The 23600-nt window shown below is 35.1% G+C and overlaps 1 protein-coding gene across 1 annotated transcript in view; it reads right to left on the bottom strand.

The window, feature by feature from the left end:
* Positions 1-23600, bottom strand: part of LOC136034463 (liprin-beta-1-like) — a 164053-nt gene that overhangs the window by 34006 nt on the left and 106447 nt on the right. The window contains exons 14-15 of the mRNA XM_065715654.1: positions 18894-18975; positions 1068-1276 (exon numbers count right to left, since the gene is read on the bottom strand). Of these exons, the coding sequence (XP_065571726.1) occupies positions 1068-1276; positions 18894-18975 (291 nt within the window). The remainder of the gene's footprint in view (positions 1-1067; positions 1277-18893; positions 18976-23600) is intronic.

Below are 23600 nucleotides of genomic sequence, written 5' to 3'. Positions count from 1 at the left end.
TATATATATATATACGTACAAATAGAACAAATAAAACATTAGCCCTCAACACTTTGAAATCATAACTTCCGTGTCTCTAAAACATTGCTTATAAAACCTTCAACCGCAATAGTTAGCCCCCTAGAAGAGGTCTCCAAGATACCCAGGAGTCGTGGTGCATCTCCCACAAAAAAACTATTCCTTCAATTTTCCAAACTTTGGCAATTACTGATGAAATGTTCCAGGTTATCCTCATACTCCCTACAAAGGGAGCAGACACATTTGCCTCCCAGGCCATCAGCATCATAAGAATTCCAGTGTGCCCTACGCAATTGTACACAGTTTGCACGCACCTACAGCCAACATTTCATCGCTCTCCGCGGTAGGTTCAATCTTAAGGAAAAACCACACTCCATACAATACTTAAATCAGCTTATAAAATCTTAGAGTAACTGACTTCTAAACATTAATAAGCCAAACCTGGATTACCTGGTCCCTAAGTCTTTAATCCAACAATTTTAGGAAATCATTAGGCTTGCAATCGGGACCCTGACCGTCATTCCATGCCCATGAGAAACCAGCTATTTCCAGCAGAGCTTTAACCTGTTTTGGCCATATTACCTTTTTAGGAGATTTCAACATCTTGCTATAAGCGGCCTTTGCTAGACGGTTTTCTGGCAAATGTAATACCTGTAGCCAAAACTTGATCATATGTATAACCCTCTTATGACGAAAGTTCAGTAAACCCAGGTCACCTCTAAGAACCAAACTACTAAAATTATTATTCAACCCACCTAATTTTTTAAAATACATATAATGACTCCAATTTGTCTCAGTATAGTGGCCCCCCACAACTCGCAGCCATAATGGGCAACTGGTAGGACCTTAGTCATGAAGAGGTGCTAATGCATAGAATTTATGCAACGCGAAGAGGTCATAAAACCATCCAAAAGTTGGATTGATTCCTCAGGCTTTAGGCTCCCAGCATACGCCTCAAGTCATTTACTATTAATTTGGGGGAGCCTCACTCCCAGTGCCTACTTCTAAGCAACGTACCTAGTTCGCACGCAAAGAATGACCTGACTTACCTTTGCTTTTACAAGAGGTGTCAAAGGAGTATACCCAGACTCATTTTCAACGTCTCTTTTCTCTAGCATTACATCCTTGCCAACAAGTTCCTTAAAGTGAGTTGTTAAATGCCGACGAAGCAAGGTCTTGCCGACAGGAATGGATAGGATTGTTGCCAACAATTCAGCAGTAAATTTCGGTTCGTATGCCATTAGAGCACCATGAACTCCTAATCAAATAAATAAAACATTAAAGAAGCAAAATTTACTCAGTATTTGGGTAAAGATAAAAGGGTATCAAATACCGAATGGGAGGAGGAGGAGAGAAAGAAATAAAGAAAGAAAGAGAGAGAGAGAGAGAGAGAAGAGGGGGAGCGAGAGAAACTGTCATTGGGACTGATACTAGCTGAAAAGAATAAATAATGCCACTCACAAACAAAGCTGGAAAATTATTTACCCCCCCCTCCCAACCTAAAAAGGAGTGCCGCCTGGGGCTCGAAAACAGAACTTATAGGAATACAGGCAATTAAACTGTCTTTATATGCTGGATTTTTAAAAGAGGGGCGTAGTTATAATTTATCAATGGGGAGAGGGACAAACAAAAACGGAATAACAATTTTAAAACTTGTAAACTGTATCCGATAGAGGGATTAAAAAGTATGAATTTGTTTTTTCAAGGGAAATCAAGGACAGCATCCCTGTCCCACTTTTGTCTCTTGAAGTAAATACTGTTAATTTCTAGTGATCCCAAATATATATTAGGCCAGTTCTAATTCTAAGGCCAGTTAAAAACTCTAAGTCATGATTTTTATACAATCCAACTAATATGTGGGTTAATGCCAGATTTGTCTCTCACTCAATCGGACTATCTATCTCGGCTTTTTCTACAATTAGCCTTGGCTTGATGCCACAAATATTCGATCTTAATTCACTAACTTTTTTTGGTTTGTGTGCGTGTGCTCAGAGTGACAACAATTGGGAGCGGGGACAGAGAGGGAGGAATTCCTCAATTAGATTCCAAAACATGCCCTTTTTTGGAACAGGATAATAATGAAAGGTAATAACATATATGAGTAGCCCTTGAGTCAACACAATCATGGAGTAAGCAGTGCTCAACGTTCCTTAAGAACAGAATAGTAAAGTAGGATATCGTAAATATCAAAATGTGTTAATACGTACTGCGAAAAAATTCATTATGTTTTAACACTCAAGGATCTTACATTTACCATTTTGACTTACTTTTAACTTCAGCAAGAAACGCAAATATTAAGCTTTATAAATGCAAAAGAAATCTAATTACAACTGCTGTCTAAAAAAACAAACAAACAAAACAAACAAAGAAAAATCATTATTAAAATGAAAAGAAAAATAAGCAGAGGAATAAAAAAGAAAAGACCGCAAATGAAATGAAAAAAAAAAACGGCGTTAAGCAATATTTCATTATCCCTAAGCGTAGCTTAACTTTCTTTATATTTTAGTTAAAATGCGTTCCAATTGTGAAATCAAAACATTTAGACTAAATTAATATTAACTGTATTTTACAACAAGTCCTGTGGTTCTTTCAGGATACGCATAGAAATTTTCAATCGAGTATAATTTAAAACTCCAAATTAAGTTACTTTAGAAAGGAAATTTTGTCCAAATAGAAGTCAGTGTCAAGTACCCTCGAACTCAACACAGGACTTTGCGTAACATGGGTTTATGTTACGTTATGGAGCAATCAACATAGCAGTAACAAAATACATTTCAGGATGAGCAATTATGAAATTGAAAATAAATGAATAAACCTTTCCTTGAATGCCTTTCACGCTTGCAGAGTTCGAATCTCCATACCCGAGCCTCATTTTTTTCCTTTTTTTTTTATCATTTCCCTCTCCCCAGAAAGAAAAACCAAATGCCTGGCTCGAACACGTGACTTTGACATTAGGAGCATAATACTTTGCAATCTAAGCTTGACAATCTGAGTAATGTTATTTGGTTTTAAAACTTCACAGTATTATTCCATACAAATGAGCAATTTTCTTTCAACGAGTTTGTCTAGAGTTACAATTACCAAATACATAAAGTAAGATTGGCATCAAGGATTGCCACTCCTCAAAAAAGGCCTTGCAGTAGGCAGGTTTAGAACCCGCTCCCCATTTCCCTACCTTATCAAAATCAGAAATTAAATGGAATAGGTGGTTACATGTCTTGCACAAGGAACTGATGTTGGGTACCGTGAAAACAAAACGAACAAGCAAAACAAAGAGCTTTTGCGCAAAAACAATGGACTAAACAAAACGAACAAGCAAAAACAAAGAGCTTTTGCGCAAAAACAATGGACTAAACAAAACGAACAAGCAAAAACAATGGACTCGATGAAATCAAACAGCATAACCAATGCTATGCTTGAAAAATCATTAGAGGAACCCTCCAAGTGACATTTGAGTGACCTTTATAAGTGCTTGCGACACTTTACGCTAAATACTAGCAACCCCTCCAAAAATTTTTTTTTTCGGTTTGGCTTCTATTGTTCAAAGTTAGGACGAGATACCACAACACAAGGGCACCGCCAACAGCTGACAATCATATAATAGGGAGTAAGTTCCAAAAGTAAATAATCAGCAATGGTAATTAATTGTTACTACCTTCAGTTTAAACTGACCCATAGCAACAAACTCAACTTCTCATTTGATGATAATATGCAAAACAGCTGACAACAGCTGAAAATCATATAATAAGGAGTAAGTTCCAAAAGTAAATAATCAGCAATGGTAATTAATTGTTGCTATCTTCAGTTTAAACTGACCCATAGCAACAAACTCAACTTCTCATTTGATGATAATATGCAAAACAGCTGACAACAGCTGAAAATCATATAATAAGGAGTAAGTTCCAAAAGTAAATAATCAGCAATGGTAATTAATTGTTGCTATCTTCAGTTTAAACTGACCCATAGCAACAAACTCAACTTCTCATTTGATGATAGTATGCAAAACAGCTGACAACAGCTGAAAATCATATAATAAGGAGTAAGTTCCAAAAGTAAATAATCAGCAATGGTAATTAATTGTTGCTATCTTCAGTTTAAACTGACCCATAGCAACAAACTCAACTTCTCATTTGATGATAATATGCAAAACAGCTGACAACAGCTGAAAATCATATAATAAGGAGTAAGTTCCAAAAGTAAATAATCAGCAATGGTAATTAATTGTTGCTATCTTCAGTTTAAACTGACCCATATCAACAAACTCAACTTCTCATCATTTGAAGATAATATGCAAAACAGCTGACAACAGCTGAAAATCATATAATAAGGAGTAAGTTCCAAAAGTAAATAATCAGCAATGGTAATTAATTGTTGCTATCTTCAGTTTAAACTGACCCATATCAACAAACTCAACTTCTCATCATTTGAAGATAATATGCAAAACAGCTGACAACAGCTGACAATCATATAATAGGGAGTAAGTTCCAAAAGTAAATAATCAGCAATGGTAATTAATTGTTACTACCTTCAGTTTAAACTGACCCTGAGCAACAAATTCGACTTCTCATTTGGTGATAATATGCAAAACAGGACAGAATTTTAGTTCCTTTTGCGCTTATATAAAATAGTTCGGGGTAACGAACTACAAGTAGGCTAAGGAGCACCCAATAGAATCCGAAACTATGAGAGACGGAATTAGGATAACAATACATACATCCAAAGAATTGGCTCTTCATGCTGATCCCAAACATGTCAAATTCACCAAGTTTAATGTTACCCATCAAAGTCAACGAGTCTGGGGAATTTCGCTTGATTTTCGAAAAAGAGGGAATCATCCCAAAAAAGCAAGCCATCTTAATGAAAACAACAACATCAGATTCAGCATATAAGGGGATCCCACTGTAGGTTTTAAAATCCTCTCTACAAATTATTTTTTTTGCTAAAACTTGATACGAAGAGAAATTATTCCATATATTAGGGGGGAGCTACCCCTTCCTCAACCCTCGTTCTTTACGCTAAAGTTTGACTTTTTATCACAATTCTTTAAGAAAGACTGCTCAAACATAAGAACCGTTGAATTTGAATGATAAGTACTTTTAAAGAACTTTTAAGATTTTTGCGTTAAAAAGGGCGGTTGGGGAAGGGGTAGCCTCTCTCAAATGCAGAATAATTTTTATTCGTTTTAGGTTTTAATGTTGCTTCTTACTTCCAGGTTAAAAAACCTTGTTTTTATTAAGTTTAATTGTCGATTTAAAACACGCCCTAAGCAAAAAGATAAAAGGCCAACCGAGTGGGATTTTAGGAGATTTTTAAGGTAACAAATGATTTTGTGGATCATTACTAATTCTACTTTTTGTTGATTACTGAACTTAATAATCAGAGAAAACACGATTATCATGGCACTTCCCCCCCTCCCCCCAAGAAGCAGTGTATCTACTTTCAATTTTGGTGAAGACAATTTGCCCGTCATAACTACAGGTAAAAAAAACCCTCTGCAGTTCAGTCCTATCAGTTTTATTGCTTCAGTAGTTCAATATCACCTTGAATTGATTGATATGGGTTTAACATGCACCTAATGCAGTATCCCGTCCTGGTGAGTATATTTTTTTCCTATGAAACAAAGAAGTGACTTGACAAAAAATACAAATAAAATGTATAATTTTTATTAGAAATCTTGTTAAAATAGATCTGTAGTTCAAATATTTCTAGCAAAAGACCTATCTTACACCTTCTCCAGGAAAATGTCTCTGAGAACCTTTGTGTAAAGTCTTACTCTATTTGAAACCTTTAGAAACCAATTTGATCAAGTCCAACGGCGGAAAAAAAAACTAAAGAGAGCATTTGTCCCTAATTTAGATTTTAATGCATTAATACTCGGCACAGGGAATACATTAAAAGTTTTTTTGTGAGGGTGAGAGCACTTATGTGGTTGAGAGCAGATAAAATTGTCCTTTGCAATCCTACTTTAGAATCCCTTATCTTATAATGCTTATCAGTAATCTCATTTTCAGTAAAACACAAAATTATCAGTCGATCAAGTACTTTTATGATGAAAATTCAAGAATGTGAAAATTCGAAACGACGATAATGATTTCTGAAATCCAGGGTGGTAACGTGGTCCACACGGGTTGCAGTCATTTTAAAAACGTAGCCCCCAAGCATTACTCATTTGGACCAGTGCGCTTGCGAACCGCTAAGCGCATGTATATGGAATGGTTATTCATTTCATGAAAGTAATCGGGTGACATCACTTTCAACTAATCTGAGAGGTTTTCAATTGACCGGGAGTTAAAGTGGTATTTAATGCCTTTAGTCATAGCGTTAACGACAGTCAATGAAAACCCCTCTTCCTCAAATTTTAGATGATTCAAATTTTAGGCAAATGGTAAAAGTAGCGATACTAGGGGGGCTACGGAAATGAAATTAATAGATCATGTGCGCCATCTTAAATTCATTCATAAGTTATTCATAACTCAGCTCATAATTTATTTTCAATCTCCTTTGGTCCGATGGAATTGGAATGAAAAATACCAAACATGAACGAAAGAAAACTTTTCCTGAGTATTATAAAAATTTATTTATTATTATTCATTTTTTTGTCTCTTGCGCATAAATATAATTCATCAAAATTCCAAAGGGGTTCCTTCCTCAAATATGCTATGTCTATTTCTAGAAATACAAGGAAAACTCTTCAATCACCGAGACACCCGTGTTGTATTTATGGCTAACAGAAATGAATTCATTATTATAAGTTAATTACAGAAAAGTCTATCTAATTGCAGAGATAGATATAGACTATCATACCAATGAACGTGAAAAGAAAGTTAAAGAATTGTGAAACTATAAGAAGAAGTGATGAAACAACGAGGGCTTCGATATGGAATAATTTCTTTTGACAACAATTTTGATACATTTGATACTTTTGATACGACTTCTTTTGACAGTTATACAGTTATTTTATTCTTTAGTGCAAAAACTTTTATGCTGATACACTTTTATAAAATGTGATATATATACTTCGTACCCCCGGCGATTTCGTACCATCCCCCCTTCCCCGAATGCAACTTCTGACTATTTATATGTTTCATATTTATACGTTTTTACGAGTCGGACAAACCTTTCAGGAGGGGGTTAAAACCTTTAGCCCCCCTGGATACGGCCTTGAATTAACGTTGAATATAGAAAGACTGCTAAAGATCTTATATTAAGCATTCTAAGGTGTTTGGCATGACTATAAGAGTAGCATCAAGTAACTTTGAAGGGGAGGGGCCCGGAACAAGTGCGACAATGAGTCTAGTATTTACCAGGATAGCTACGAAACGTGGGAGCTTCGGAGGGCTGACAAAGATTTGTTGAATTTTCTCCAGGGGAATTGTCTAAGGATAGCTTTAGGTGCTCGCTTGACTAATGGTATATGAAACAATAAACTGTATGAAAAATCTGGTTTAATTCCACTTTTTCAGAGTCGTAGTTAGTTTTTTTCTGAGGGGGGGGGGCAAATGTAGACTCCCACACCATCAATACTGTTAATATTACAATTTTTTGTCCAAAAATAGGTACTTGTGTATTATTCGGAACACAGTCAGTAAGTGAAGTTAGGTTCTTCCGTGTTATAAACTACGATGCAAGTACATTTTAATTAAATATTTTATATACAGAGGTGGTTAGCTTAGGTTAAGTAAGGTATTTGATATAATGCACCTCCCCCTAATGTGCATATATATAGCCCAAACTTTTGCATAATGCTAATGAAATAAAACAAAATATGATGAAAAAATAATACTTTATAATGAAAATCGTAAAATTACAACTTAGAATTCTAACCTAACCTTTTGTCTTTGAGTTTTGTCTTTGTGGCTATGAAACCGGATTTTCGCATAAAATGTACCTGCATCGTAGTTTGTTTCAAGAAAGAACCAAACTTCACTTATTGAGTGTGTTCTGAATAATACACGAGTACCCAAAAATATTACATTTTGAGCTTGTTTTCCCTTTTGCTGCTTGCCCCCTCTAGCCCTCTAGATCCAATCCTGTACTTTCTAGGGGTATAATGAAAGAAATATTAAAGATGACTTGGCCACGTTTACGGATGGAAGATGGCAGATTGCAAATGATTGTGCTTTTTAGCATTTTGGCCCTTAAATCAAATCTGCAGTCAAATCAAACCAGGTGGTTCCCGAATGAGGTGGTAATAGGTCATATAGAGGATTTAAAGGTCACTAGAACTTAACGGGAAGGGATGCACAGTGAATCTTCGAATATATTGAAGTGGAGGAAAAAGCGCAGCTGGGGTCTCAGGCGACTTGGTGCTGACGGGAGTTATTAGTAGTAATAGATTTAAAATGGACTATTAATAATTTCCTCTTTTGATACATTTTGAAATATTTTCATGGGGCGAGGGCGACTTTCTTGGTTCGTAGTTTTTCATTTTCAATGATGATTCGTCTTTAGTTAACGATTAATTATTTCATTTAACGAGTGTGTAAATACTATGTAACGAGCGTACAGCGAGTTCAACAAACATATTTACTTATTTCACAAACATTTGTTTATTTCCATTACTCTTTCATATCTATTATTTGGTATTCATATTACACTTTTTTTGCCTACTGTGATAAGTTTGAGAGACGAAATAAAATAGCTTCCAGCTCCCATAGTAGTGTCGATATTACGCAACGCCACAACCTCCAGAAATGGAAATCTAAGGATGTGATACCAGAATTAGGCCTTTCACAACCAATTTCATAAAAGCAAGAAAGGCTCATCTTTCAAATCTCTATTCAAGGACCCTGTAATTTCAATCTCCCTTGTACAAGGTTTCTGAGATTGATTTAGTTATGAAATAAGCGGGGGAACGCGTATATGCAATTAGTTCGTGGGAAATTTCCAAGGAAACGTACAGGGAAGACATGCATTGCGTTAATTCCAATGTTCAAAATACATTAAAAAGACTACTGGATAATTAAATTGCCACCTGAATTAGTAACACTTCAATCTTATAATTTTTCACAACCAAATAAATAGACTTAAAATCCATTTCAACCGACCCAATGTTTACAATAATATGTTCAGTGTCTTTACAGGTCTATATTGTTTGCTTTGTTTCGTGTTGTTTTCCTTTTTTTGTAACCATGGCTCATGCGGCTTTAAAGCATTAAATATCTATCTATTTCTTATTATTATTTTGAGTGTGAGGATTATGTGTTATTTCACAACCAAATAAATAGAATTAAAATTCATTTCAACCGAGCCAACGTTTACAATAATATTTTCAGTGTCTTTACAAATCTATATTGTTTGCTTTGTTTCGTGTTGTTTTTCTTTTTTTTTGTAACCATGGCTCATGCGGCTAGCATTAAATATCTATCTATCTGTTATTATTATTTTAAGTGTGAGTATTATGTGTTATTTCGCAACCAAATGAATAGACTTAAAATTAATTTCAACCGACCCTACGTTAACAATAATATTTACAGTGTCTTTTAAAGTCTATATTGTTTCCTTTGTTTGTGTCATTTTCTTTTTTTGTTATTTTTCTTCTTTTGTAACCATGGCTCATGTGGCTTTAAAGTATTATATATCTATTATTATTATTTTGAGTGTGAGTATTATGTGTTATTCAGTTTTGTCATCATTATAGCATTATGTGGCTTATTATGTGTGTTTGTTTTTGCTATTGTTATTGCTGTTTAATTTTTATGTTATCGTATTATTATTGTTAGGTATGTTTTACTGTGTGTTTTCTTTTTTTTTGTCATGGCCCAAAGAGGCTTTTATAGCAATAAATACCTACTCATCTATCTATCAATCTATTGACACCAATAAATAATTCTAGAATTGATCAAAAAAAAATAATAGATATGAAAAACAAATTTAGAACAAACTCAGTTTCAAAATGGACTAAAAATTAGAAAATCATTTTTTCCTCGACAATTTATGATTATAAGTGAAAACAAGGGGCGCAGTTTTTCCTCAATTTTGAAAACGAGTTTGTTTACGAAATTTTTTACTTTTTAAATATTCTTAAGTATTTTTGAGAAATTTCAAAAAGAGATACCACAATGCACTAGCATTGGGTTGAGTAGGAAGATGGATTTTAACCCTTGGGAATGGGGTGCAACAGCAGATTGTGGCCTAACGCTAAGAACAGGTGGGGATCATAATTCGAATGTCATCAGCTTAAATCTTGAATCTATAATAATTGGTTGACACCTTGTTTATGAGACTTAATTATTATTGGTCTTCTCTTTTAATAATGTTGGGAATTTCTTCATTTGGGTTTCACTTAAATGGAAACTTGACGTTGGGTATGCAATAGCAACTTGTGAAGGAATATATTTCGTGTCATTTTTTAATCTGAAACATTCAGCAAAAATATGACTTAATGTTTTGATTGGCTAGAATGACGTATTTGGAAAAACGATGTGTGCCCCCATAAGTTGCACCGTAGATAGGAATTTGGCACGTAATATATATGCCAAATAGTAATATTTGACAAGACAGGGCAAGAGTAAGGTTCTCGTAACTATCTTGACTCACTTAGCATGTTTGAAACTCCCCCTCTCCAGAAACTAATTTTTTTATATAAAAAATACTTAGCATAGTTATCTTCTTTTATTAGTCTTTTCAGGGATTTTCAAAGTTATTAGTTTCTTTTTGAAGATGTCCGGTGGTTTATCCAAAATTTGGAATCTGACGAAAGGCCGGCCTATCAAGACCTATTTATTTACTAAACAGGATTCGGAAAACCGACTCTTACTTATGTTTGTGTGGTATGATTGCGACTAGCAACCATGTTGTCTTTGATTGCCCTCTATTATATTGTAGACAATGTACCAAGAGTGATTTTGAATAGAGAGAATATAGAATAAGGCAATCGGTTGGTTTAGCCTACACTATTAAAGATAAGAGAGTTGAGTGATATTGAATATATTTTACATCCTAAACAAGTTGGTGTCGGTTTTACTTCCATTTTTTTTTTAATACCAATGACAAAAAAGAAAACAATATCTGACCCCTGGACGCTTTAAGTATATTCATACCAGGAAACCGGGACTTTTTAAGATTTTTCTTTAAGGTAATTTCAAAATCACGAAGTGTTTATGGCAGTACCCCATTTTTTTCAGTGTTGCCAGGTTGAACTGTAAAAAATAAATGTGCCAAACTAATTAGTTAAATTTGGTACTAATTAGTTAAATAAACACCAAACTAATTGGTGTTTTAAATTCAAACACCAACAATCTGTTGATTCCCAAAAATAACTACACTTTCGAATAAAAGCCCCACCTTCTTGCTTTTTGGTGTAATATATATTAATTTTTAATTTACTTTTTAATGTTTTTTAAGGCTTTTTTTTTCAAATTTAGTACCCGCTGATACCAAAAACTGCATAACTGCACAAGTAGGTCTTTTTCATTAAAAGCTGAATTTCCGATTTTTAAAATATTGGCTACATGGTTGTGTAGATTTCTACTTAACCAATTTCACTGTCCTCGGCACTTAATTTTTTTTATAGTTCAATTGTTTTTCTTACATTCGAACGTTTCTTTTGTTTGAGATTTTTTGTCCTTTTCTATATATTAATTACCCTTCATTAATGACGAAGTAAGTTATCTATCTAGTAAGATCTTTAACACGATAAAATGCGAACTATCTGATAAATTTCTTTTTGTAACTTATGGAACTTAAACAAAGCATCATTGAAAAAAAAGAAAAATAAAGTGTTGCAGGATTGCAACTTGAAATGATAGAGTACAGACCAATGGTCCACTTTTCTCTGTCGACTCACACAGATAAACGCAACTTTCTTGAATCAGATTTCAGCTTATTGTCATATGACCATTGTTTAAGATTAAATAAAAAAAACTAGTTTTTTTAACTGAAAGTAAGGAGCGACATTAAAGCTTAAAACGAAAAGAAATTACTCCGTATATGAAATGGGTTGTCCCCTCCGCAGTCCCACGCTCTTTACGCTAAAGTTTGACTCTTTGCCACAATTCTACTTTTTAAAACAACTAAAAACTTTAGTGTAAAGAGCGTGGGATTGCGGAGGGGACAACCCATTTCATATACGGAGTAATTTCTGTTCGTTTTAAGTTTTAATGTCGCTCCTTACTTTCAGTTAAAAAAACTAGTTTTTTTTATTTAATTTCTGAACGTTTTTGAATTAATGCATGTTTGATTTTGGCTCTCCGCACATAAATTATTGAAATGAAATTAGTATATTAATTTTTTTTTGGCTAAATGGCTTTCTCTTAGTTTTGATCAGACGATTTTGAGAAATAAGGGGTGGGGAAGGAGGCCTAGCTGCCCTACAATTTTTCGGTTACTTAAAAAGGCTACTAGAACTTTTAATATTCAACGAACGTTTTTATTAGTAAAAAATATACGTAACTTAAGAATTAACTTACGTAACAAACTTTTATATTCTTATATTTTTATTATGTGTACGAGGGGGTTTGTTCCCTCGTTAATACCTCGCTCTTTACACTAAATCGTAAGTTTTGTTCCAATTCTTTAAGAATGACCCCTGAATCAAATAGGCCGTAGAATAAATAGTTGAAATCACTAAAAATATTTTAGCATAAAGAGCGAGGTATTTATCTCCTCCTAAATACCTCGCTCTTTATGCTAAAGTATTTTTAGAACCCTTCATATGCGTAATAATCTCTGTTTGTTTTAAATTTCAATGCTATTCCTTACTTTCATTTGAAAAAACGTTTCCATGTTTATTTTTTCATTGTTTTTTTTTTATAGTAATGCTAGAAAATCCTGCGCCCTTTTCATTGAATTTTTTTCCCCCATGGCATATTTCTCCAAGGAAAGATCCTCCCACATAGCCCCCTCCCTCAACCCTACCCCCAAAACCAAAAAAATCCCCCTGAAAACGTCTGTACACTTCCCAATAACCATTATTATATGTAAACACTGGATGAAGTTTGTAACTTGCAACCCCTCCCCCAGGGACTGTGGGGGAGTAAGTCATCCCCAAAAACATAGTTATTAAGATTTTCAACTATGCTCAACAAAATGGCTATCTCAAAATTTTGATCCGTTGACTTTGGGAAAAACATGAGCGTGGGAGGGGGCCTAGATGCCCTCCAATTTTTTTGGTCACTTAAAAAGGGCACTAGAACTTTTCATTTCCGTTAGAATGAGCCCTCTTGCGACATTCTAGGAACACTTGGTCGATACGATGACCCCAGGGAAAAAAAACAAAAAAAACAAAAAAACAAACATATAAACACGCACCCGTGATTTGTCTTCTGGCAAAAAATGCAAAATTCCACATTTTTGTAGATAGGAGCTTGAAACTTCTACAATAGGGTTCTCTGATACGCTGAATCTGATGGTGTCATTTTCGTTAAGATCCTACGACTTTTAGGGGGTGTTTCCCCCTATTTTCCTAAATAAGGCAAATTTTCTCAGGCTCGTAACTTTTGATGGCTAAGACTAAACTTGATGAAACTTATATATTTAAAATCAGCATTAAAATGCGATTCTTTTGATGTAGCTATTTATATCAAAATTCAATTTTTTAGAGTTTTGGTTACTATTGAGCCGGATCGCTCCTTACTACAGTTCGTTACCACGAACTGTTTGAAACATTTCACAGTATCTCATATTCCATTACAAATCTATATTTCAGTACTAGCATCAGAGTTGGAAGTACGAAATAGGATCAACAGTCATGACCGACTTTTGAGACGATCACGAGATAATAGACTAGATTTTCTCCTTTAATTATCCTGTTTGATGAATAAATAGTGTTGTCACCATAGTTTTAGAAAACTGAATTTTGGTCAGAGAACTGTATTCAGAAAATTGGATTTTTCAGAAAAAAAAGAACCGAGAGTGTTGTTTTCGTTGTTTTCATCAGAAGTGTTAATTTTATAGTTCTTAATTTTATAGTTATTTGTTTCCTTTTCTTTTATTCACTATACTCCCCGGTGAGCATTAATGTACATATTGGGGGCATAATTAAATTATTATTTATAATAATCAAGAGGGGAAATCTTTACTAACTAATTTTTGGGAAAATTTGGCTAGGACAAAAATAGGCAAAATAGCACAGCCTATAAGGACCTAGCTGAGAATACCAAGTCGTATTTTATATTTGTATTACCACGCTTTTTTTTTACCAAGGACAAAGAAAAACATTTTCTGACCCCTGCACACCATAAGTCTATTCATACCAGGAAAACTGGGATTTAATAAGATTTTTCTGTAAGGTAATTTCGAAATCACTAAGTGCTCATGGCAGTACCACATTTTTTTCAGTGTTGCCAGATTGAACCGTACGAAATAAATGTGCCAAACTAATTAGTTAAATTATTAACGCTTTAGTCCGTGAAAATTCAAAGACTAACAATCTGTTGATTCCCGAAAAAACGAAGGAAAGCAACACCTTCTTAAGCTGTTTGGTGCAATATATTTAATCTTTAGTTTACTTTTTAATCTTTTTTCACCCAATTTCTGTTTTTCAAATTTAGCACCCGCTAAGACCAAAAAGTGCATAACTGCCCAAGCAGGTTTTTTTTTCATCAAAAACTGAATTTCCGATTTTTCCAACTTTAAAAATATTGGCCACATGGTTGTGTAAGTTTCTATTTAACCAATTCTACTCCTCAGCACTAAAATTAATTTTTTATAGTTCAATTGTCTTTCTTACATTAGAACATTTCTTTTGTTTGAGAGTTCTTTTTCTTTATATTAATTACCCTTCATTAATGATGAAATAAGTTATCTATCCAGTAAGATCTTAAATAAGATAAAATGCGAATTATCTGATAAATTTCTTTTTTTAGCTTATAGAACCTAAACAAAGCACCGTTGAGACAAAAAAAAAAAAAAAAAAACGAAGGAAAGTCACACCTACTTAAGCTGTTTGGTGCAATATATTTAATCTTTAGTTTACTTTTTAATCTTTTTTTCACTCAATTTCTGTTTTTCAAATTTAGCACCCGCTAAGACCAAAAAGTGCATAACTGCCTAAGTAGGTTTTTTTTCATCAAAAACTGAACTTCCGATTTTTCCAATTTTTAAAAAATTGGCCACATGATTGTGTAAGTTTCTATTTAACCAATTCTACTCCTCAGCACTAAAATTAATTTTTTATAGTTCAATTGTCTTTCTTACATTAGAACATTTCTTTTGTTTGAGAATTATCTAATAAATTTCTTGTTTTAACTTATAGAGCCTAAAAACAAAGCATCGTTGAGACAAAAAAAAAAAAAAAAAAAAAAAAAAAAAAAAAAAAAAAAAAAAAAAAAAAAAAAAAAAAAAAAAAAAAAAAAGGTGTTTAAGGATTGCGACTTGAAACACTTTAAATTAAAATAATAGAGAGCAAAGTTCAATGGTCCACTTTTCTCTGTCGAATCACACAGATAGACGCAACTTCCTTGAATCAGATTTCAGTTTATTGTCATATGACCATTATTTGAGAAACATTTCATGGTATCTCATATTCAATTACAAGTCTCTAATCAAGGAGGCACACTCGTGCCTCTATAAAGAGGCGACACACGACAATGTTAAGCGATCTTCGGTTCCAGTGGTCGCAGAGGGATGGGGAGGGATGCATTTCGTAGCCCGAGCTCCAACTAAGAAACCTGCAAAATTTCATCCCCCTCCAACTTTTCCTTCATGGGGAAAATCTGGCCGAAAGTTTCGACCAGTCAACCCAAGCCCCCCTTTTACGTTGTTCGATCGGGCTGAAATTCACAAGTTAAGGTCCCCTAGGGCCCAGGAGCTTATCCGCGAAATTTCAGCTTGATCCGATAACTCCTTCCCTGTTTTCCAGAAACCACGCATAGCCACTTAAAATTCATTTACTTTTTTTTCCTAGACGCCTACAGGTCACATCCGACATCGGATCTGGGTGTACGAAGACTCATTCGATGCGGAAGTCTCCGAGTAATTTTCCTGGAAAGTTTCGTAGGAAAATCTTAACCCCCCGAAAGTTTCGACCCTCCAACCCCCCCCCCTTTTAACGTTGTCCGATCGGGCTGAAATTCACAAGTTAAGGTCCCCTACGGCCCAGGAACTTATCCGCGAAATTTCAGCTCGATCCGATAACTCCTTCCCTGTTTTCCAGAAACCACGCATTAGCTATTAATTAACGGATTTCTCTCCATAAGAGCCCATGTTAATTTGAAATTTTTAAAAGTTATTGAGAAGTTATATTTACACACATGCAAGTTATTAGCTCAGTTGGTAGAGCGTGAGACTTTTAATCCTCGGGTCAAGGATTCAAGTCCCTTACGGGCGGTTTTTTTTCACAACATCAAAAAATTTTGATAACACCTGGACAGCTTATCATTTGAGAGATAACAGAATATTAGCTTCTTATGAGCAACAATGATTTAAAAGCGGGGGGTTGGGGGGCGGCAGCCACCCAACTTCCTCTCCTAATTCCTCTACGAGGAGTACAGGAATTATTAAATTACATCCACCATGGATTGTAGAAAAACGTACAGAAATAATATGAAAAAAACTTCGTTTTCTTAAAGAGTTAAAGAGGCTGCGTCCCAAAGTCGAACCTTAAAACGTACAGGAATTAGAAGAGGCAGTTGGGGGGCTGGCGCCCCCCAAACCCCCAGCTTTTAAAGACTCTTTTGTACAGTTTTTTTTTGTGGGGGGACTTCATTGTTACTAATTACTAGTTTCGGCGCAATGGTTCTCCTGTCCTCTTGTGTTTAACATTTTTCGAAGTTATTCCATTATTCATTCATTTCAATTTTTTGTTAGTTAAAAGAGGGCCTTTCCGAAGCCAAGAGCGGGGGGTTAGCAAAAAAAACAAAAAACCTGTACAAAAGAGTCTTTAAAAGCTGGGGGTTTGGGGGGCGCCAGCCCCCCAACTGCCTCTTCTAATTCCTGTACGTTTTAAGGTTCGACTTTGGGACGCAGCCTCTTTAACTCTTTAAGAAAACGAAGTTTTTTTCATATTATCCAGTACTAGCATCAGAGTTGGATATACGAAATAGGATCAACAGTCACGATCGACTTTTGAGACAATCAAGAGATGATAGACTAGACTTTCTTTAGTCTAGATTTTAGTCTATTTCTTTAGATTTTTTTAATTGACTAGGCTAGACTTTAGATAATAGACTAGACTTTCCCGTTTAATTATCCTGTTCGATGAATAAACAGTGTTGTCGCCATAGCTAGAAAAAAACTGAATTTATTCAGAAAACTGCATTCAGAAAATTGAATTTTTCAGAAAAAACTGAAATGAGAGTGTTGTTTTCGTCGTTCTCACCAGAAGTGTTGTTTTTATAGTTCTTTGTTTTCTTTTCTTATATTCCCTATACTCCCCCGTATACATAAATGTACATACCGAGGACATAAGTCAATTATTATTATTATTTATAATAATCAAAACAGCACAGTCTATAAGAGCCTACCGGAGAATGTCAAGTAGTATTTTAGTTTTGCACTAACACGCTTTTTTTTAATTTAAGAACTTTGAACATAGCATTGTGAAGCCTAAGAGAGTATGCAGTATCAATAAACAGGCTGTTAAGTCAATTGGAAAAAAATGCAATAATCTTTTTTTCTAAAATTGTTTTCATCGTAAATTTCAGACAGCTGTTCTACTCTTCAAAAACAACACAAACATCTTCAAAAGCTCCCCTTCTTGAAAAAAAACATTTTAGATTAAAAAACTGACAATACGATGGACAGATAAACGAAGGGGAGAATTGACAGACTGGCAGATGTCAAACAAAACGGGACACTTGTCTCAGAACTTTAAATCAGCTATTAAAAATACTCCAAATTGTGACAAAGTCAAACAGGCGATGAGAAGGGGTAACACACTTTCTACCACAAATGCGTACGATTTTAAGCTTACAAACCTGTTTCCCAAACTCTAATTAGCGTCTTACATCAACAGCTCTCGTTCATTTTCTGTATCTTCAAGTTCCGGGCGAACTTGACGTAACTTAGCGCGTAAACCCTTGGACGAATTTAAAATGGCTACAGCCTAGATCTATGGTTCTCGTAGAATATCGGTATACCCCTTGTCAGTCTACATCGATGCAATATAGGAGTCAAATTTTAAGCTTATAGGTAAATACGAGGCACTTTAGCCTCTGTTTTCATTGGTATCGCTAAGCCTGCAATCTAGACTACAAGTACTAAGAAAGTGATAGGCTAAAAAATTAAGAGCCTTTGATACCGATGAACAAATCTGGCTCCAAAAATCTAGACCTCCAGAACAAAGACCCAATGAAGTGTTGCGGCAACTCTGTCCCATGGGTAACAGATGTCGAGCAATGCAAGGTACTATAGCTTTCATATTGACCTCAAACTTCTAAGTGACGAAACAATGTCACAACTCCCGATCCCTATCAAATTCAATGGAAATCCAATAAACATCTATTTTGGATGATGATAACAAGTGTGTAGCTCTTCCATCGCAAAGACCTGGTCGACTGCGGACACCTGAGACCATTACTGCAGCTATTGGTCAGGTTTTGTTGAATGAATTCCACCAAGCTACCTAGTATTTAAGCTGATCAACATATTTTGATACCTCTCCCTCTCCACAGAGGTCGGACTTAATATGTACCATAAAGAGTCATATCTAAACGCTAAGCTTCTAATTCTCACCAAGTTTCGTTGGGACCCAACGCTCCTACTGGTAGACGTCTTTATGACAAGAATTCAAGCAAACACCCTTCCTCCTCTCCCATAAAGGTTGAATTAATCTTAGAACATGTAAAGGCATTAGTAGGACATTACCTGTTACTTCCGATTAAGTCAGATTGATTCTCAACAGTTCGTTTTGGTATTTACCCTTGCGACCAGAATTTAAGCACCTCTAAGAATGCTCAGACGTCCAAAAACCAAAACTAGGAAATGACCCCTACCTCCAATCAAGTTTGGTTGAAGTTTAATAACTGATTGTGGTGGATACCCTTCCCCATACAGAAGTAGGATCTTTCTTGGGTCCTGAAAATACATGACTAGGAAATATTACCTAACTCTCCGCACTATAAAGTTAAAATAAAAAAAAAACATTCTGGTAGATGTAGAGATTACAAAATTTAGCCTGCTTCCTCTCCCCTAGAACCAACCGGTAGAACCTGCTCTGAACCCCCAAAACGACAAGCGAGACATTGATTTTACATCCGACCAATTTTTACCTACATCTGGAAAACCTGTTGTTGAGGTAGAACCTGCTATGAACCCCCAAAACGACAAGCGAGACATTGATTTTACATCCGACCAATTTTTACCTACATCTGGCAAACCTGTTGTTGAGGTAGAACCTGCTATGAACCCCCAAAACGACAAGCGAGACATTGATTTTACATCCGACCAATTTTTACCTACATCTGGAAAACCTGTTGTTGAGGTAGAACCTGCTATGAACCCCCAAAACGACAAGCGAGACATTGATTTTACATCCGACCAATTTTTACCTACATCTGGCAAACCTATTGTTGAGATATTACGATGAACGAATGTATGAACCCCCATTCTCAAGACGGGCAGAGTAGGGACGGAATCTCAAAAGGAAGAACTAGGACACTTAGCCTACTTTTACAGTCCACCAACTTTGTTGAAATCTGACAACCCATTCTGGCAGATTGCCAGATTGCAAGAAATTACAGAGGGGCTGCCTCACCAGCGCAGAGGTCGGATTAACACCACCAGTTAAAAAGCTATGACAAACGTTCTTGTTCCCAATAAGTTTGGTTGGGATCTGGCGTACCGTTCTGGTAAATATCCTGAGGACAATAATTTAGGGGTCCTCGTTTTGCACACGTTTCTATGAATCGTATAGTTAAGTATATATTATTAACGCATTGTTAAGCATATTGTTAACGAAAGGTTTTATGAAGCCATGGTTATCGCGCTAGACTTGAAGTCCTTTGTCCGTGAGAACGGGGGTTTGATTCCTGGTGTCAATGGTTAATTGTTTGGAACGAAGTCAGTGGCGTGACTCTGTAAGCTCAGCCAGGGGCGTAGCTACAGTATATTTATTGGGAGGGGGCAAGAGGAGGTGCTATTGAAGTACTTTCTATTCAAGCGGTAATGATGAAAAGTAACTATTTAACTAATACGCTACTTGGTGAATTTAAAAACATTACGCAATACATTATAAATCATAAATCCCATTAAACAATCATCAACACAAGCAGTGGTGCTTGACTTTTACTAAATTTTCAGCTGATGAGGTGCTGCAGACGACAATAGCATAGCATTAACAAGCTTTCGGGTGGGCAAGGGTGAATGTCGTATACTTTCGGATTTTTTCAGCCAGATTGACCGCTAATGCTGGAGCACATATACCTCCTCCACTTCCAACAGCCCCCACGCCCAGCACAAGATGCCCAATCTCATAACTGAACCAAGTTCTATTCTAATAGCCCCGGGTATCAGGCTATTCATTTGCTTGTAATTTTGAATGGATTTGATTTGTAGTACTAGAGTTTTTAATAAATAGCATTAATATCGGCGGGCCACATACAGCCTAAACAAAAATCGTAGGCAGCAAAATAGCACTGTCGAAGCAAAGATGCAGATACAGGATAAGTCAAAGTATTACTATAAATTGTGTAAAATTATATTGTAACATATTCTTCACATTTAAACAGCGGCTATATTTCAAATTTGAAATTACTCAAAAAATAACATTAGAATTATTAACTTATTCGTTCGGCATTTTTTGACGAAGAATATCCAGAAAATCTGAGCAGTTCTTGCCATCATCGTGGCAGAAACCTAAAATTAACTAAAAATTGCCAGGGATGTCATTTGAATGGGAAATTTGATTCCTAGAATATAACAATTACCTTTCCCTGAAGAAAAATGAATTCTATAAAAATTAAACAAAAGTTTTCCTGTTTAAATCAGGGAAGGGGGGGGGGGTATACATTTCCGGAGGGGGATTACCCTGAATATCATTCTTATGTCTATAATTTCCTTTAGAAGCAAAGCTCGGTCTCTTAGTGCTGCATGATAAAACTGATCACAATAGAAAAAGAGAATGGGTTAGTACCGCTTATACGTGCACACAAAATTTCCAATTATGAAAGAAATATACATATTTTGTTTAATTCACTTTATTCTATCTTCAGCCGACATTTCGTACAGCACGCAGATGCAGGGATAAATGTCCCACAAGTAGTGCTGGCGTTGTGTGAAATACAACTAATTTCGGTCATAATTCTTAGCAAATTTATGCCAAATTTCTTTTAGGAGCTGATTAAAAGAATTATTTAAAAAAGCAAAAATATAGGCAGTTCTACTGGGTTAGTATGTGAATCCCAAACGTAAAGAATTTGACGTTATCAGCGCTTAATAGGCCTTTCAATGACAAATAAGAGAACTGGAGTTTCAATTAAAAACTGGAATTAAAATTAGAACAATTCAATGATTCCTGAAGCGGATCCCCCTCTACCAAATTCCAAGACCCAACTACAACCGGTTTGACCTATCTAGCTACAGTGCGAATATCATTATAAAAAGCAGTAAGTCTTATGTTCTTTTTCAATGGTTTCTTTTTCATTCAGGAAATTATCTTCACTGTGTATCTACCTCCTTATTCTTCAATGGTTCTATTTGTATCCTATTTGCAGATGTAAAGGGTGTATTCATTTCCACTTTTGAAAATTTTAAACGAGAGAATCTAATATCGAACTAATATATTTTAGGGAGTAAAATCACCTTAAATATCAGGGGAAAAATTGACCTGAGCAAATGTGGCAAAACAGGAAACATAGAACGTTTTTCAAATTTGCCATTAACTACATACACATTTTTACTTGATGATAAGGTTTCAAAGGCAGTACCTTTGAATAATATTGATGTGAAACATATTATGAAATATAATGGACCCCTATTTTCTGGTTTCCCTTACGGTAGAAACGAGCATGGATTATTTGAAAAAAATTATCTACTTAAAGCAAAGAGGAAATCAAACAGTTCGTGGTAACGAACTGTAGTAAGGAGCGACCCGGCTCAATAGTAACTGAAACTCTAAAAAATAGAATTTTATGTCAATAGTTACATCAAAAGAATCGCATTTTAATGCTGATTTTAAATATATATTTTACATCAAGATTAGTCTTACCCGTCAAAAGTTACGAGCCTGAGAAAAAAAATTACTCTGTATATGAAAGGGGCTTTTCCTCCTCAACGCCCCGCTCTTTACGCTAAAGTTTTTTACTGTTTTAAACTGTGGAGTTAAGAGAAAGAGTCAAACTTTAGCGTAAAGAGCGGGGCGTTGAGGAGGAAAAGCCCCTTTCATATACGGAGTAATTTTTGTTCGTTTCAAGTTTTAATATCGCTCCTTACTTTCATTAAAAAAAACTTGGTTTTTTGTTTAATTTGACACTTAAAAACGAGCTTTTAAAATTTTAAAGCTACTTAATAAATTATATTTTTCAAATTAGCCGGGGAGCAACTGCCCCTTTGCCCCTTCCCCAATGACGCCATTGTGCTCAGCCAGAGTCAGCCCAGCTGGAGAAATCTGGGGAAGGTAAACAAGAAGGGTGTCCGAAAGCACAGGATGGCTATCCCCCATCCCATGAGCACTTCCTAGCTAAAGGACAATGAAACGGAGATTAGCACCGCAGGTAGGGACTTTAAAGTCGAATGCCGTATTCTTTACCTTTACCTTATAGTAACACGACGCGTAAAAATAAGGGTACTTTAACTGCCGAAAGTCTAGCTCACTTGACGTTGAATAGATTTCAGAAAAAAAGAATATATATAACAGAAAACATTTTAACTTAAGAAAAATTACAACCTGCAGTTTAACAACCGGCATTTTCTTTTTGAAAAATCAACATAATCTAAAGGTGGTTTAATTCTTACAAAAGTTTGATTTGTTTTTCTTTTCTGAATCAAAAACAATTCTTTAGACTTTATAGTAACGTCAGAGAAACAAGGAAAAAAAAAATATTTCAAAAACTTTCTTTTAACCCATAATATTTTCATTCATTTTTTTTTACGTGCGACTTGTCACAGAAACAGTTCAAATTCACTAGCTTAATTTATTTTTCAAAAACAAAAAACATAAGAATTTACAAAAGGAGAGACGCAACAAAACAATTAAGTAAGCTCTAAGAGATGTCTTAAAATCCCATGAAGAGATCTTTATCTGTCTCCTAGCATGAATAATTTAGTTGGTAGCCTTAAGAGATAAAGTGAGTCACATAAATATATTACGCCTATTAGCCTAACTCGTACTTTTACATTTCTAAGAAGCCCAATATTTCCATAATTTATGCATTAACAACTTAATTTACAGAAGAGCAAAGAGGGCAAAGAGGGCAAAAGGGCAAAGATATAAAAAAAATCCAAATTCAAAGTATAAAAGTTTAATAAGACAAAAAATTGCCAAATAAGGTGAAGAAGCAAGAAAAGCCTGGCCATGAGTAGCATAACATCAGTAAAACAACAGAAAAGAAGTAAAACAACAGAAATAATAAGGCTGATTCTTTGCAAACGAAAAAGAGCAAAAAGGGGGAAGAGAAGAAACCTTAAAGGCGCGGAATTAAAGTAAAACAAAAGAAATAACTGAGCCTATTCTTTTGCAAAAAACAGAGAAGAAATCTAGGTTA

This window comes from Artemia franciscana, chromosome 2, assembly GCF_032884065.1.
Source record: "Artemia franciscana chromosome 2, ASM3288406v1, whole genome shotgun sequence".
Lineage (NCBI taxonomy): Eukaryota > Metazoa > Arthropoda > Branchiopoda > Anostraca > Artemiidae > Artemia > Artemia franciscana.
The sequence above is the reverse complement of the archived record's forward strand: the minus strand, read 5'-3'. Positions and strand labels throughout refer to the sequence as shown.